Source organism: Anabrus simplex, chromosome 6 (genome assembly GCF_040414725.1).
Source record: "Anabrus simplex isolate iqAnaSimp1 chromosome 6, ASM4041472v1, whole genome shotgun sequence".
NCBI classification, from domain to species: domain Eukaryota; kingdom Metazoa; phylum Arthropoda; class Insecta; order Orthoptera; family Tettigoniidae; genus Anabrus; species Anabrus simplex.
In genome coordinates this window covers 262,857,539-262,873,516 of record NC_090270.1, presented here as the reverse complement: position 1 = coordinate 262,873,516, position 15,978 = coordinate 262,857,539, and the positions used below count along the sequence as shown (strand labels likewise).

The window sequence follows — 15,978 nt, the reverse complement described above, 5'->3', positions numbered from 1 at the left end:
ACAACATGTCGTGATCACACTACTCTAGGTGGTGGAGTGATGCTAGCAAAGAACAGTGAGTTACCATGTAAACGAAGGACAGATCTCGAACGGAACTGTGAGATAGTATGAGTGGAGCTACTCTTTCTTCGATGCCCTTACTTGTGGGATGTTACTATAGAGCACCAAACAACCCATTCTGTGACCTTGAACAGTGCCTGAAATCAGTCATTGCAGCTCTCTCTCATGGTGAAGTAATTTTAATGGGTGACTTTAACTTGTCTATAACGTGGTCTTCTCCAACTATCGGACTGTCAGCTAACAACTGTGACACATATTTTTATAGACAGTTTTACTAATGGCTGTGGACTGAAACAGTTTAATATGTACCCAACCCATGGACCAATCACCCTGGACCTAATGCTCTCCTCATTAGAACTCAAAACAATAACCCCAGGCAGAAACCTCTTTCTCTGTGACCACCAGTCTCTCAATGCTACATTCCTCGCACCCCACCCCTCCTCAAAGCCCAACAGCAGGACATTGCCCCACCCTACCTACATCTGGTGCTGTGCTGACTGGCCTGCAATGTGTCATGCCCTGGAATGCTTTCCCTGGAGCCATCTCAAAATAGCTGTTATAGAATCAGCTCTTGGCCTGCTGTACGACTGGCTGCAAGCCACAATAAAAGACTTCGCACCTGCACAACAGGCTACTACCAACCAACATCAACACTGGATATCACAAGGGACCAAACTGATACTATTTAATCAGAAGAGAGCTTGGCGCCTGTGGAAAGACTTCCCTAATCCACACACTCACAATACCTGCGTTAAAATCCGCCACCACGCAAGGTTTATGGTCAGAAGAGACTACAAAAAACCTGTAGACACTGTCACTGAAAACGTCCACAGCAACCCCAAGCGCTACTGGAGTCTCATCAACACACGGAGAAGGACGGAGCGGATTCTGTCAGCATGAACCACAACGATGCAACAGCAGACGGTGCTGATCGCAATGAAATGTTCAACAGGTATTTCTTCTCCAATTTCTCCCCTCCCCAACAAAACCAACCGCTCCCTCACATAGGTACAGTTTCAAACAGAACCCTATCAAGCATAACTACCACACCAAGTGAAGTTCACAACCTTCTTCAAACTCTTCGTACCTACAAAGCTACTGGTCCCAACAGTATAGGTCCTCTTTTCCTAAAAAATACTGCCAGCACCCTTTGCGTCCCTCTTTCTAAATCATTTAACAGATGTTTTGCCGCGGGCTATTTTCCTATTACCTGGAAGCAGGCAAATATTGTTCCACTTCTCAAATCAGGCAACAAATTTCATGTTTCATCTTACCGACCAATTTCTATTCTCCCCACACTATCCTTCATATTTGGAAAAATTATACACCAGCGTCTCCTCACATTCACCTTGCCCCATATCTCAACCAAGCAGCATGGTTTTCTACCAGGCGGCTCTTGTCTAACAAACCTGGCCACTCTGCATAGGTTTGCATCACATGCCACTGCAGCTAAATCACAGCTGGATATCTGCTACATAGACATTTCGAAAGCTTCCAATTCTGTAGACCATACTCTGTTGCTCCATAAACTCTCTGAACGATTTAATATACGTGGCAGTCTTCTGACATACAGTGTACCATATTTTAAACTTTAAAAAGGTAATATCCCAAGAAATTGGAGGATTTCCACTCACAAAATCCTCTACAAAGGGCATGGTGACACTAAAGACCGTAACTTCTATTGAAGTATAGCTTCGGAATGCACCCCGTTCAAAGAGCTCAAAAAAATGTATCACCAAGAGATTAACAGAACAAGTAGTTGCCAGAATCCCAATAGAACAGTTTGAACACACTACAAGTAATAAACTGCCTCCTAAAAGACATCGAGGAGGGACTTTAGAGACGTGAAGAAAACTGCACATAATTTTCACTGATTAAACAAAGGATTTTGACACCCTGAGCAGAAAGAGGGAGTAGTTCCTCATAGATGATATAAGAAACATTATGCCACTGCCATCTACACCCAACTATGACATGCTGTTACAAGAACGGAGGGAAAAGACAACAAACATATAAAGTAATTTCTAAGTGACAGATGCTATGACAACAGAACGGAGACAACCCAGCTATGAACTGAGACACATTATGACACATTTTACATTGCATGTGTTCCATCTCAAAGTGTGCCCCACCAAGTAAAAAAAAAAAAAGTATGTGTTGTTTATATGGGAAAATCTGTGTTACATATCACTTGAAGTGGAGTGAAGGATGGGAAATGACACTCACTAAATTCTGTTTATCTGAGTACCTTATTGTAGTAGTAAACCAAACCCCATAGCACAACAGCCCCAAAGGGCCATGGCCTGCCAAGCAACCACTGCTCAGTCCAAAGGCCTGCAGATTATGAAGTGTCATGTGGTCAGCACGACTAATCCTCTCGGCCATAATTCTTCGGTTTCTAGACCAGGGCCACAATCTCACCGTAAGATAGCTCCACAATAGTAATCATGTGGGCTGAGTGAACCTTGAACCAGCCCTCAGATCCAGGTAAAAATCCCCGACCTGGCCAGGAATTGGACCCAGAGCCTCCTGGGTAAGAGGCTGGCATGCTACCCCTACACTAAGTAGTAGTAGTAGTAGTAGTAGTAGTAGTAGTAGTAGTAGTAGTAGTAGTAGTAGTAATAGTAGTAGTAGCAGCAGCAGCAGCAGTAGTAGTAGTAGCAGTGTCTCAGAAGTGACCAGTCAGTGACCAGGTCAAGGATGGGATGAATGAAGCCCCATCTTGCGGCGAGGATAGGAATTGTGCCGGCTGCCGAAGCCTGTCGCACTCCTCTGGGACAATAATTAATGACTGACAGATGAAATGACATGATATTGGAGAGTGCTGGAATGAAAGATGACAGGGAAAACCGGAGTACCCGGAAAAAAACCTGTGCAGTCTCTGCTTTGTCCAGTACAAACCTCACATGGAGTGACCAGGATTTGAACCACGGAACCCAGCGGTGAGAAGCCAACGTGCTGCCACCTGAGCCATGGAGACTACAAGGTCTGAGAAGTAAAAATCATTAAAGCCATGTACGACAAGTCTGAGCAGTATCAAAACCAAAACAGTATAAACAAAATGGTTCAATGCAGAAACAGGACTTTGGCAAGGAAATGTATTACCCCTCTGCTCTTCATCACATTCATGGATGAAATTCACAAGAATGTACAAAAAAAATGAGAAACAAAGAGGCAAATGGCATATTCTTTGCATATGACACAGTAATATGGGGAGAAGATGAAAGGAAAATATGAGAACAAGTTACTGTATGGAATGAGGAGAGAGAGCAATATGGAATGGAAGTATGTGGGAAGAAGAGTAAGATGGTAGTGATGACAAGATGTAATAGAGAAGAGTGAATATTGAAGTGAAGTAAATACCTGGGGAGTATACTCGTAGAAGAAGGAAAAATAAATGAAGGAATCGGAAAGAGAATCCAGCAAGACAACGGATTTTAGCATTGTGTGAGAGGTGTAGTGTGGAATTGGGAAGTCCCAGAGAAACACAAGGAAATTCTGTACTCCATATATTACACACCAATTTTGACATATACAGTAGGGTGCATGGGATACAACAAAATGTGATGAGAGCAGAATCTAAGCAGCCAAGATGAAGTTCCTTAGAGGAATAATTGGGAAGACATGAAGAGATAAGATCAAAATCATAGAAATCAGACAGAGAACCGGATTCCCAAAAAATGGTATGGACACATGATCAGAATGGAAGATGATAAAGTTGAAAAGCGAGTATTTACAGAGAAAATAATAGGAAGAAGACAATGAGGAAGGCCCAGAAAGAGGTGGATTGATACAGAGAAGGAGAGTATGGAGAAGAGAGGAATAAAAGTAGAAGAAATACTGCAGAAATAAGGGAGTGATGGAGAGATAGACAACTGTGGAGGTCCTAGATTCACAACACAACCAAGAAGACTGGAAAAGGGAAATGATGAAGAAGAAGAGAAGATATGCAGAAAATATGAGAGGTATAAATGACTTAATGTCTGATATTTCTTTGTTTGCTGCCTATATTGTAGGCATGTCCTGCAAAAGCAGTGGGCATTATCAACAGTTTGCATATAAGCACAGTCCTATTATAACAATGCCATTCGTTCAACACATGAAATACATAGATCTCTCATGTGATGAATGTAAAACACCTGGCGCATGCATGATATGGCAAAATGAACAATTAATGCTAAAAGCCATGCTACACGAATATAAAACAGGATAGAATTAAAGACATACTTTCCCACTAGATTTTTCTTTTCTGTGCACCATTCTACAGCAAGATGTGAAAATATAAGACCTATGACAACTACCTTTCAGCTAATACTTCAAGGGAAAAGGATCAATAGACAGGGACATGTAAAATGATGGATTTCATGGCTAAAAAATTTAAGAACATGGTTTCAGACTTTATCTACTGAACTGTTCTAAACTGCAGTGAACAAAGATAATATTGCCAATGTGAACTGCCAACATCTAATAACAAGCTGGCGCTTGAAGAAGAAGACGACTATTTTTTTTGCTATTTGGTTTACGTCGCACCGACACAGATAGGTCTTTTGGCAATGGCGGGAGAGGAAAGTCCTAGGAATTGGAAGGAAGCGGCCATGGCCTTAATTAAGGTACAGCCCCAGCATTTGCCTGGTGTGAAAATGAGAAAGCACGGAAAACCATCTTCAGGGCTGCCGACAGTGGGGTTCGAACCCACTATCTCCCGATTACTGGATACTGGCCACACTTAAGCGATTGCAGCTATCGAGCTCGGTGAAGATGACAACTATATGAATATAGTAGAACAAATCAGCATTTACAGAGAAAATAATAGGAAGAAGACATTGGGCAAAGCCCAGAAGGAGGTGGACTGTTATGGTGAAGGGAAATATATAGAAGAGAGGAGTAAAAGTAGAACTTGCAAAGTCAAAATAAAAAAGTATGCCAACCTTGCTTTATGCACACAAACCTTGCTAGCATTCTCTGTCAGAGAGGTCCTCTTCTCGTGTTGAATGTCCGAGCATTCACAGAGAGCCTCTATTGCAGCCCGCAAGCCGAGGATCACAGAGTATTCCCCAGACTGATGGGCTCGAGGTGGTACACCCATCGATGCCATGCCAGTCAAAATCTGAAAACACGAAACATGACAATTTACGAAAGAAAATTGAAACACCACATTCAATTAACTACAGACTATAGAATAAAATGTTCTTCTTCATTAGTATTCACAATACATGAACATTACATTAAAATGTCCTAAAACTTTCTTGTAATGTATTCTCCATAATACGTATACTCACAAACATTAAAAAACAACTGACATTCCAGGGAGGGAGGAGAAGATAAAGAGACACATACTTCCCCACTAGCTTGATGAGTAACAGGGCAGTGCAGAAATGAGGGTCAATATCGTTCAGTCTAACAATTAGGAATTAGAATTAGGCAGCTGGAAAGGGTATGTCAAGATCTTTTTCAATGAACATTTCTCATATGATCAAATAGTGAAACGTTGAAGGGAAAGTGGCTTGAATATCAGGAAAACCACTTGAAAACTGCAGTGTCCTGGTGGTGCACACAACAAAGGACTTCTTCTTCTTGAGGCGCCTTCTCCTAGCGGAGGTTGGTGGTCCACACAGCCAGCTCTGGACGTGATGTTGCAGCATGGAAAGCATCTTCTGAAGTGCAGTTGTGCCATCTTCGGATGTCCTCCAGCCATGAATTCCTCCTCCTGCCAAAAGACCTTTTCCCCTGTATTTTACCTTCAATGATGAGTTGTAATAGCTGGTACTTCTCGCCTCTCATGATGTGCCCTATATATTGTTTTTTTTTTTTTTTTTACAGTAAGTAGTAGTTCTTTTTGTTTCTTCATGTGATGAAGGACTTCGTCATTTGAAATTTTCAGCACCCAAGGTATTCGGAGTAGGTGGCGATATAGGTACATTTCAAAAGCATCAATTCTTTTTTCTAGATTTTGGCCAAGGGTCCAGCTTTCACATCCAAAGAGAAAAATGGAGAATACATAGCACTGAATCATTCGCATTCTTAATTGCACAAACAAAGGACACTTGGTAAATATTCAGCTACAAAAGGCTGCTGTAAGAGGACACTGGTGAAATTGACCCTCCTGTGCTTTGTGACATCTGGCAAATACCGTGCTAGGAAAATCCATCAACCCAATGTGAGATGGTCCGGAGAGTAAATAAAATGGCAGAAAAATATATCCAAACATCAAGAAAGGGTTGTGCTAGATTAACGAATGTTGGTAGGCGTGTTTATACATCTGAAAGATGACGTTGATTCAAATTTCCCGCAAATCACATTAGTGTGGCACTAGTAGCGGCCTCATGATGTTGCACATCAGGTTTGCTTTAAATATGGGCTGTACTGTGCGAGAGCGTTAGTTACCTGTGAGATTGGACGGAGTGACTGTGAGTGGGTCAAGAATGCCTTTATGACGACGACGACGACGACGAAGAGGCCAGTATCAACAGCTCACTGCGGTTGAACGAGACCGTATAATAGGGCTACGTGAAGGTGGATTTTCCTTCCGTGCTGTTGCAGAAGGACTTGGCAGGAATGTCTCCACTATGCATGCATGCTGGCAGCAGTGATCACAAGAAGGTACGCTCGCAAGAAGACTGGGCTTCAGACATCCCAGTGACAACACTGAGAGAGAGGACCGCGATATTCGGCATATGGCTGTGGTGCAGCAGACTGCGTCTGCAGCAGCAATTCGAGCAGCAGTTGGCACTACAGTAATGCAACGAACTGTTCGAAATCTGTTACCTGAAGGATATCTCCAAGCCAAACGCACTGCAGCGTGCATTCCACTCACCTCAAACCACCGACATCTGGAACTTCAGTGGTATCAAGCGACAGCTCACTGGAGGATGGAGTGGAGGTCCATTGTGTTTTCCAAAGAAAGCCGGTTCTGCCTCGCTGCCAGTGATGGCCATGTGTTGGTTAGGAGGAGGCCAGGTAAGTACCTGCATTCCACCTGTCTGTGGTCTGTGGTGTCGACACCGGGAGTTCTGGTCTGGGGAGTAATTCTCTATGACAGCGGGAACACTCTCGTAGCTATCCCACGCACCCTGACTGCAGATGTGTATGTCAGTCTAGTGATTTGGCCTGGTGTGCTGCCATTCAAGAACAGCATTCTTGGGGGTGTTTTCCAACAGGATAATGCACGCTCCATGCCACTGTTGTAACCCAACGTACTCTACAGAGTGTTGACATGTTGCCCTGGCCTGCTCAATTCCCCGATCTGTCCTCAATCGAGCACGTATGGGACATCATTAGACAACAACTCCAGCGTCATCCACAACCGGCCCTAACTGTCCTTGTATTGATCGACCAAGTACAACAGGCATGGAACTAAATCCCACAAGCTGACATCCCATAAGCTGACATCCGGCACCTGTATGACACAATGAATGCTCATTTGCATGCCTGCATTCAAGAGTCAGGAGATTACACCAGTTATTAATGGAACAGCATGGCATATTTGCAATGGCTTTTCTTGCACGGATATTACCCTCTAGTCTTGTACCTTTACCTCGACAAGTATACTGCCAAAATGTCCGTATTCTACATTCCTTATTTCATTGTGTTTGGATATTTTTTCTGCCAGTGTATTTCTCCTTCCATTGTGAATATGACCAACCATAACTATCTTGAGCTCATGTACAACACCTTCTGCCACACTGCATTGTTAAACACAGCACCAACTTCACTAAACTTTATGAAAGACACCTAGTGGGGTCCAAATAGAAGACTGTGATCACAATGGATGAAGCATTCATTTACCTGAGTAGTCACATTCGGTCAGTAACATACCTTAATACCAATGCTTAGCAGCCCTATGAATTTCTGTGCATTCTGATTCTTGAAATAACATCTGAAAATACTTCTACCTAAACACCCTCACTGGTGATTGGAAATTCTGTTATGAGGAATCCAAGAGGCCCCTCAAGTGATTCTCACATGCAGTTTACTACCATGGAAACTACAACGTAGGGCAATAGACCACAATACTGATGGCATAGCATTTAATGATATAAAAATTATAAAAACCAGTCAGATTGATTCCGAACAATATTTTGAATTTGTGTGTTGACATTATTATTTTTTTTTTATTATTATTATTATTATTTACGGTTCATGGTGTGGGTTACTGTAGTCTACTACCAACAATCTGTGGTCACTGTCCATGCTTTTACTAGGGATGACCTTTACATCTGTGATGTATCTGCCACCATCTTTATTCGTGATTACGTAGTCAATCAATGTTCTATACTGGCCATCCCAACTATACCTTGTTACTCTGTGACTGTCTCTTTTTGTTTGAAGAATGTATTTTTTATTATAAGATCATTTCTTCTGCACAGATCTAATAGTTGTTCTCCTTCTGGGTTCCTTTGTCCAAATCCATGTGGACCAATGATGTTCTCGTACCCAAGTCTGTCTACCCCAACTTGCGCATTTAGATCTTCAATAATAATAACAACATTTTCCTCATTAACTGTATACTCCAGGTCTTCTGAAATTTCTCTTTGTCTTCCTCACTGCAGCCTGTTTGTATGACACTTGTATGACGGTGTACTTAGTGTTCTCCAGTTTCACGAACATTTTAATGATTCTATCACTTTTGCAGATAACTTCAGCTGTAGCATCAGTCCCTTCATTAATTAAGAATCCAACACCATTTTTCGCTACCTTTTCCTGTCTACTCCAGTATAATTTATATCCTTTGCGAAGCGTCTTACTTCCAATCCCTTTCCATTTGGTCTCACTTAATCCCAATATTGATATTTTTCTTCTATCCATCAAGTCTAGGAGTTCTTCTACCTTTCCAGTTAATGATAGAATGTTAATAGTTCCAACTCTGTATTTGGGTCTCTTTTTTATTTGGGGTTTCCTTTCAGAACATTGTATATCATCAGCCTTACAGTCATCATACTTTACAATTATCAGAGAGGATGTCAGTCCGGTCTATAATCTCCTTTCTGAGGCTCTTTTTCTTATTGAAAGCGACTGTACTCAATACTCTCCTGTTGACTTGCTAGGCCTAATGCATAAGAGGATTTCTTTCAGGGTTTACTCCCTTAGCCTTTGAGGATGCCTTCCTCATCCTACAAGGCAGTAGGTTCCATCTGTACACCCCAGAAGGATGGGTTACCTCTTCCGCCATCTCCACCGTACCAAAGTCCATCTTCTCCGCCATAGATGCCGTTGAGGTCTTCAGGGCAAAGGCCCTCCATATTTATGACCCCTGGAGAGAGGGTGTCCCAGTATTTTAAAACCCCCAGGAATTGGGCTACCTGTTGGTCTGTGGATTGTATTGGTTATTTCAAACAGCCCTACTTACTGTAGGGGCCCCCTATCCGCCACCTGGGGACGCGCTCTGTAGGGGTCAGGTCAGGTTCCCCTGGTTACTTACTGGAAGTTAACCTAACCCACAAGGAGTGAGGTTATGTGCAGATACATTAATTAATTAATAATAATTTATTGATATACAAATCCCCGATAATGTTAACAACATTGATCCCACTTCTAGTGTTATAAATTTATCACTCAATTGATTAAGAACATTCCTTGAACTACTAATACTTCCCCTACTTTACTGATTAATTCCATCATGAATTTCTATCACCTGATTTAGCTGAAATCCATTCTCATTTCAATAGGTGTTAGGTAAACATCCTACAACTGAACTAGGCTACATTAATTATCTCACAATTCATAACATCTAATCTGACAGAGGCTAGATTTGATAACACATGAAACAAAGAAAACAGAAAATACAGAACTAGAATAGCTTACCTTATATTTAATTGGCGACAGTGTACAGTATACTGTTACCTACTATGTTAACTTGTTTTTGTTCTGTTTGTCATATTAGACAAAGAACTAAATTCACAGCATTACATTGTTGTTAGCAATGCTTAACACTACTTGAAGTCAGTATCAGAAAAAAGTCAGAAATGCCAGTCTGTTTCACATTCTTTATAGACAGGTAAACAATTACGCAAAGATCTTATTGCATTGGGAGCCACCAAATAATTCTCCAAGAACATACGCAAAATTTGAAAGAAAATTCTGGAGTATATCACAAGATGCAATAACTTCTGCAGGAGTCATATTTTGTTCACCCCTTTTTCATCTTCCATCTGGTTGCTCTGGATTTCATCCAGAATTATTTCTTCCGTTACGTCCAGAAAAATGATGATCTCATCATTAACAATCGTCGATCAGGTATTCCTTTGTTGTTTGCCATTGTTTGGAAGAGCACCAACACCCTCCCTCTTATCTTCAAAATCACTGATGTCAACTTGTTCCTCAGATGAGAAACCTCCCCTCATCCAACAGTTCTATATAGCTTCTGGTTTTACTCGTCAGCTTACGGCTATTATCTCGCACGCTTGCATTACATAAACTTAGTGTGGGTTTACCATATTCCTGTCCTAACTGGTGATGATCCTCTCCACTCAACTAGTTCCGTAGTACCCTTTCAAGCACTTTATTCCCATGTCCACAGGCTGCAGGACAGAGGTGCAATTTAATGGGAAGTAGAACACCTATACATTTTGCAGAACTGGCAACTGTTTGTGTGCTGCATAGTTATCTACAATAAGCCTGATGTTCCTTTTCTTCATTTCTTGATTTCTCTCTCAATCCAGCTTCACAAGCCACTACGAGAACATAGTACTCATTACCCATACCTTCTTACCTGCATTGCAGCGATTCAAATTTTGAGAAGGAGATGCATACCAAAACCTGAAGCCATGCTGACAAAATTTTACAAATTAATGACATTTAGAACCCCTGACCACCTAACATAATCATCATAGGCATTTATTCATCAAAGAAATTCACGGTAAATATGTCTTCTGGAACATCAATTACGTCTTCTCAATTGACTATTAATCCAGTTCTAGACCCACAGACTCTATTACACTAATAGCACACACTAGTTGTAGCAGCAGAGGGTTGTAAGAAAGCACCCTCCTTCGTTCTTGCTCGTTCTTTCCTGCGATTCCATCTCTCAGATTCTAATCTTCTTCTATCCTGTGTCTAGTGAGACGACGAAAGCGCTATTTTGTTTTGAAATAGTAGTTTAAATCATTTTGGCATGCAGACTAAATTTCATGAAATTTAGTAGCCTAATGTCAGTAGCCCCTTTCTGAACTCTCAAACACTGCTCAACAAGAGCACAGGTATGACAATGAGGTGGCTGGTTGTGTTAATAGTACAGGCAAGATCAAAGTGGTCCAGTCCGCTCTTCAAATGACAATAACATGTTTTCTAACTCTTTCAAGGTTCGTATTATCATAGTACCAGGAGGGAAGCATATCAAGAGGGTCTGAAAGGCAAATGTAATAGAGAGACTTATCATTATCAAGAAGAATTTTACAATGAATTACTGGAATTAATGCCGGGAACAGAATACTTTATCTTTACAGAGGAGATTATCGTTGTATCGGTAATCACTGTAAGGAGATTTCACTATATTTGCTTACTTATACTAACTCTTCACAAAATTCTGAAGTGTATAATTAAATTAATCAGTCATGAAATACATCATAGGGAAAATTGAACTTACAACATGACAAGATATCGATAAACTTACATGAGCTAAATTCTGCTGCTGTGTACTCCATGTGTTTAGATTATGAGCCGCTGAATCGCTGATAACAAAACGAATCTGCAAACAAAAGAAAATGCAATGAGGGGATTAAATGCTTATTTTATTCACAGAAATTAACAGACTGAACATAGAAAAGCATAACGGTCTACAATAAAGACGCATTATGTAAGCATCTTTCTTCATATCACCGGTGGGGCAGGTATTAAGAGAAAATAATTCTGAAGGATGTCTCCCTCAGTTAGTGTATTTTCATGTCTGTTCTTTCTGTTGTTCCCTCCACCCACATCAGGAGCTGATAACAACAACAAACACCATCACAGTCATCTCCTCACTTTAGCCAGTCAGTTTTTCATTGTATGTGTTCCCATCCTCTCTCCTAGCTTTCTTCTTCGACCTTACACCAGTTTATTTTATTTCCATTATTTATACTTGGCAAGAATTTTAAAGAATTCTCCACTAAATTATCCTTAAATTGCTTAGACCTGTTATGCTTTGCAGAAACAAAAACTGAGGGTATTACGAGCATCTTACTCATAACCTGGAAGCTAGAGAAAACATAAGATAGACATCATCAACTCAGTTTTTCCCATATTTGTGCAGCATGGTCCAAACCACAGTATAGCATCCAGGGAAGGCCGACTCTCTTATGGTAGTGGAAGAATGTACACTGCTGGCACGTGAACTACAACTGGTCTTTCTGAACCATCAAAGCAGAATAGAACTTCAACTCCAGTTTTCAATCTTGAATGTGAGGAAACATTTCGCCAAATATAACCATGACAAAGTGCTTAGTATGCCACAAAATTGTAAATGTGGTTAAAAAAAAAGAAGAAGAAGAAGTAATTTAATTTTCATCAACACTACTCTTCATGTCATACTAAAAAGTTTGACAAATGTTATGAAGAGGACAGAATAACGAATAGGAATGAAGAAGACAATCTAAAAAAAAAGAAAAACTCACAAAAATAAGTACAGTAGCAGAAAAAACATATTTTGTTCGATAAGCACTGTAAACACCTTCCACAGATAGCCTACTCCTGTCATAACTTCGTAGCCTGAATTTCTTTCCAGAATGTCATACAGTTTATTTTGTTTTTGTTTTTCTCTCCAAACACTGTCCATTGTTTCTAGGAACACACTCGAGTTAACGTTTTACTCTCTCCAACATCTCCCAGGAATCACTGAGCTGCAAGCCACGGGCTTCTTAATTGATTCTGGTATGATTTTGAAGTGTTTGATGACTGGCAGATCCCTATGAACAGTTTTATTGTTGAAAGCATCTTTGGCCTACTGAATAGTAGGCCTACTTACTGCATCAAGACTCTGGAATACAGTTCCAATAGGCATATATTAAAATCTGCCTGCTGAAAGATTTTCTCAGGTACATAAATCTGAGTTGTGTGTCAGTGTGTGCATGTTGTGCGAATGGTTTTACTATTATTATCTACTAGCTGTAGTAACCATCACTGCTCAGGTACTTTCTTTAATGTTTACCAGTACTTTTAGGATTTGTATTACCTGTTTGAAGTGAATTTTTGTAGATATCTTTATTCTGATAGTTCACAAACTATTTTGTAGATTTAGAAATATTATCCTGTATATAATTTCAAGTTTTAATTTGAGATTATTTAGTTTTGCATTAAAGTATTTCCTTGTGGCACACCAGATTGTCTTGGAAGTAGGTGATCCTTTCAAGCAACTAATAAAAGTAAATTATAACTAAATGAATTTAGGCTCCGCGCTATAGATATGATGTACATGATTCCAACTGTCGCTGCGACTGTTGCCAATCAACTTAGGCACCCCAAAAAACTATGGAATCAACATTCTTTTCTTTTCTCTCATTTTGTACATTTTCTTTTTCACTCCTTCTGAATCCCCATGCCAATGTACGACTTAAATGGCATCCAGAGAATCACAGTTCATCTCAGTGACCCTTACAACTATGGATTCAATACTAATATCGGTCTTTTTTTTTTTTTTTTTTTTTTTTTTTTTCCCTAGAGTTGCTGGGGATGTCTTACCCCCACAGAATTTTTTCTAAATAGTAAGTTATATGTGCACCAAGTTTTCTTGAGAACTACACTGGAACATACATGCATAAGTTACATCCACAATCACGATCATATTGTACATTTTAATTTTCACCCCCTCCCACACCCATGCCGACGGGGACTGAACTTGGACTGAAATGACATCCGGAGTGTCACAATTCATCTCAGGACCCCAACAACTATAGATTCTACATTAATATGGGTCGTTTTCTATTATTTTTATAACTCACCCCCTTCCCATCCCCACCCCTAAGGCTGCTAGTGGTGCCTTTCTCCCACAGTATTTTTGCCATATAGTTAGTCATTCACATACATCCATTATCTTGGTCATTTTGGACACTATTTTTCACCCCTTCTCAACCTCCATTCCAACTGGGGCTGTACAGTACTATGACTTAAACGGCATCCAGAGTGTCACAGTTTCTTTCGGCAACTCATAAACTATGGATCAATACTAATATTAGTCATTTTCAGTTATTTTTCTTTACATTTGATAATCACCCCTAAGGGTTTCTTTCTCACTTTACAAATAAAAAAGTCATATTATCCTCTTTTTCAATACAAAAAAACCATCTGTATTCAGTTTTCCTAGAATTACTATTTGTCTTACTTTTATTTTTAAATTTTTATTTTGTTGTTATTTGTTCTCCAATCCAGCATTATTACTGAAAGTGGTTAGGTGCAAGAGGGGGCCATGAGCCCTAATTTTTCCACAAATAAATAATTATTTTTTTCTTTTTTTTAAATCAGTATGTAATTTGAAGCTATCTGGGTTTCTTTCCAGTTAGTAAGTTAAGTCTTTATGTGTATCAAGTTTGGCTGAGTTATACTGGAACATACACACATTTATTAGTAATCTCGGTCATTTTCGACATTTTCACCCCTTCTCACTCCCATGCCATCGGGGCTGAACTTGGACTGAAACAATATCTGGAGTGCCACTATTCACTTCAACGACCCCAAAAACTATGGATTTTACATTAATATTCGTCGTTTTCTATTATTTTTATACTTCACCCCATTTCCATCCCTGCCCACAGTATTATTTTCCAGATAGAAGTCATATGTGTACCAATTTTAGTTAACAGCTATACTGGAACATATATCCATACTCTCGCTTCTGTAGAATCCTTAGCTGATGTTGCCATGGATATGGTTGGTCGTTTCTTTATCCGATTCCTAGAGCGAGCTAGTATGATGCCAATATCTCCATAACAGTTGGTTTTATGCCCTTAAAACATGGTTTTTGGGGCCATGGGACCTAACCGAGTTTTGTTCTTCACGTCATGAGGCTTAAAATGAGCTTTGTCTCATCCTTGTACAACAAATTTGATATGTCGCCTATGTACGTATGTTAATGTGCCAAAGGGCCTAAACCAACGGAATGGAAAGGCAGTTACCCGCAGCATCCTAAAAGGAAAATATATAGAATTTCGTTCAGATTGATGGAATGGTATGGATTTGTATAAGGAATGGACGAACGAACAGACATTCTGCTTGTTATAAATCATTCCGTATTGACGTTATCACTTTACAAATAAAAAAGTCTTATATTATGCTCCTTTTCAATCAGAAAAACCCATCTATATTAGATGGGATAATATCTATACATGTTTCAGCCTATCTAAAGGCCATCCTCAGTAGAAGCTCAAATATTACATTTATGTAAACCAATGAAAACACTAATAAAATGTATGGAATTAAAAGACGATCATGATTAACATATTAAACATTTTGATGGACTCACTACGCTGTGCAACACAGATTTCCACTTTTAAAAGGATTACCAAGTTTTATGTCAACCAAATGAGTTTTTAGACTAGAGAATCTTCCTACCTCAACATCTTTTTATTATGTTTTTAATATGAAAATCATGAGAGAATAAAAATTTATATTAACTTCCTCTCACCAGAGGTTGCCTATTGACAACGTATTAATGTAGAATCCATAGTTTTTGGGGTCGCTGAGGTGAATAGTGACACTCCAGATATTGTTTAAGTCCAAGTTCAGTCCCATCAGCATGGGGGGTGAGAATGAAGTGCATAATCTATATCTAGGCCTATATATACAGGGTGAAGCGAAATTCACGCAATCGGGCATTGCAGCGCGACTCTTCACATGCCAGCAATAAAAAAAATGTCTCTAACAAAACTTCGCCCTGCAAGTATATCCGGCAGAAAAAGGACGTTGAAGAGTGGAAATCTGGCAACACTGTAACCACATGTAGCGTAACTTACC

General features: G+C 39.9%; 1 protein-coding gene across 1 annotated transcript in view; it reads right to left on the bottom strand.

The window, feature by feature from the left end:
- The window catches only part of asun (integrator complex subunit 13 asun), a 122,970-nt gene that overhangs the window by 103,983 nt on the left and 3,009 nt on the right, over positions 1-15,978 (bottom strand). Inside the window, exons 2-3 of the mRNA XM_067149287.2 lie at positions 11,669-11,743; positions 5,009-5,167 (exon numbers count right to left, since the gene is read on the bottom strand). Of these exons, the coding sequence (XP_067005388.1) occupies positions 5,009-5,167; positions 11,669-11,743 (234 nt within the window). The remainder of the gene's footprint in view (positions 1-5,008; positions 5,168-11,668; positions 11,744-15,978) is intronic.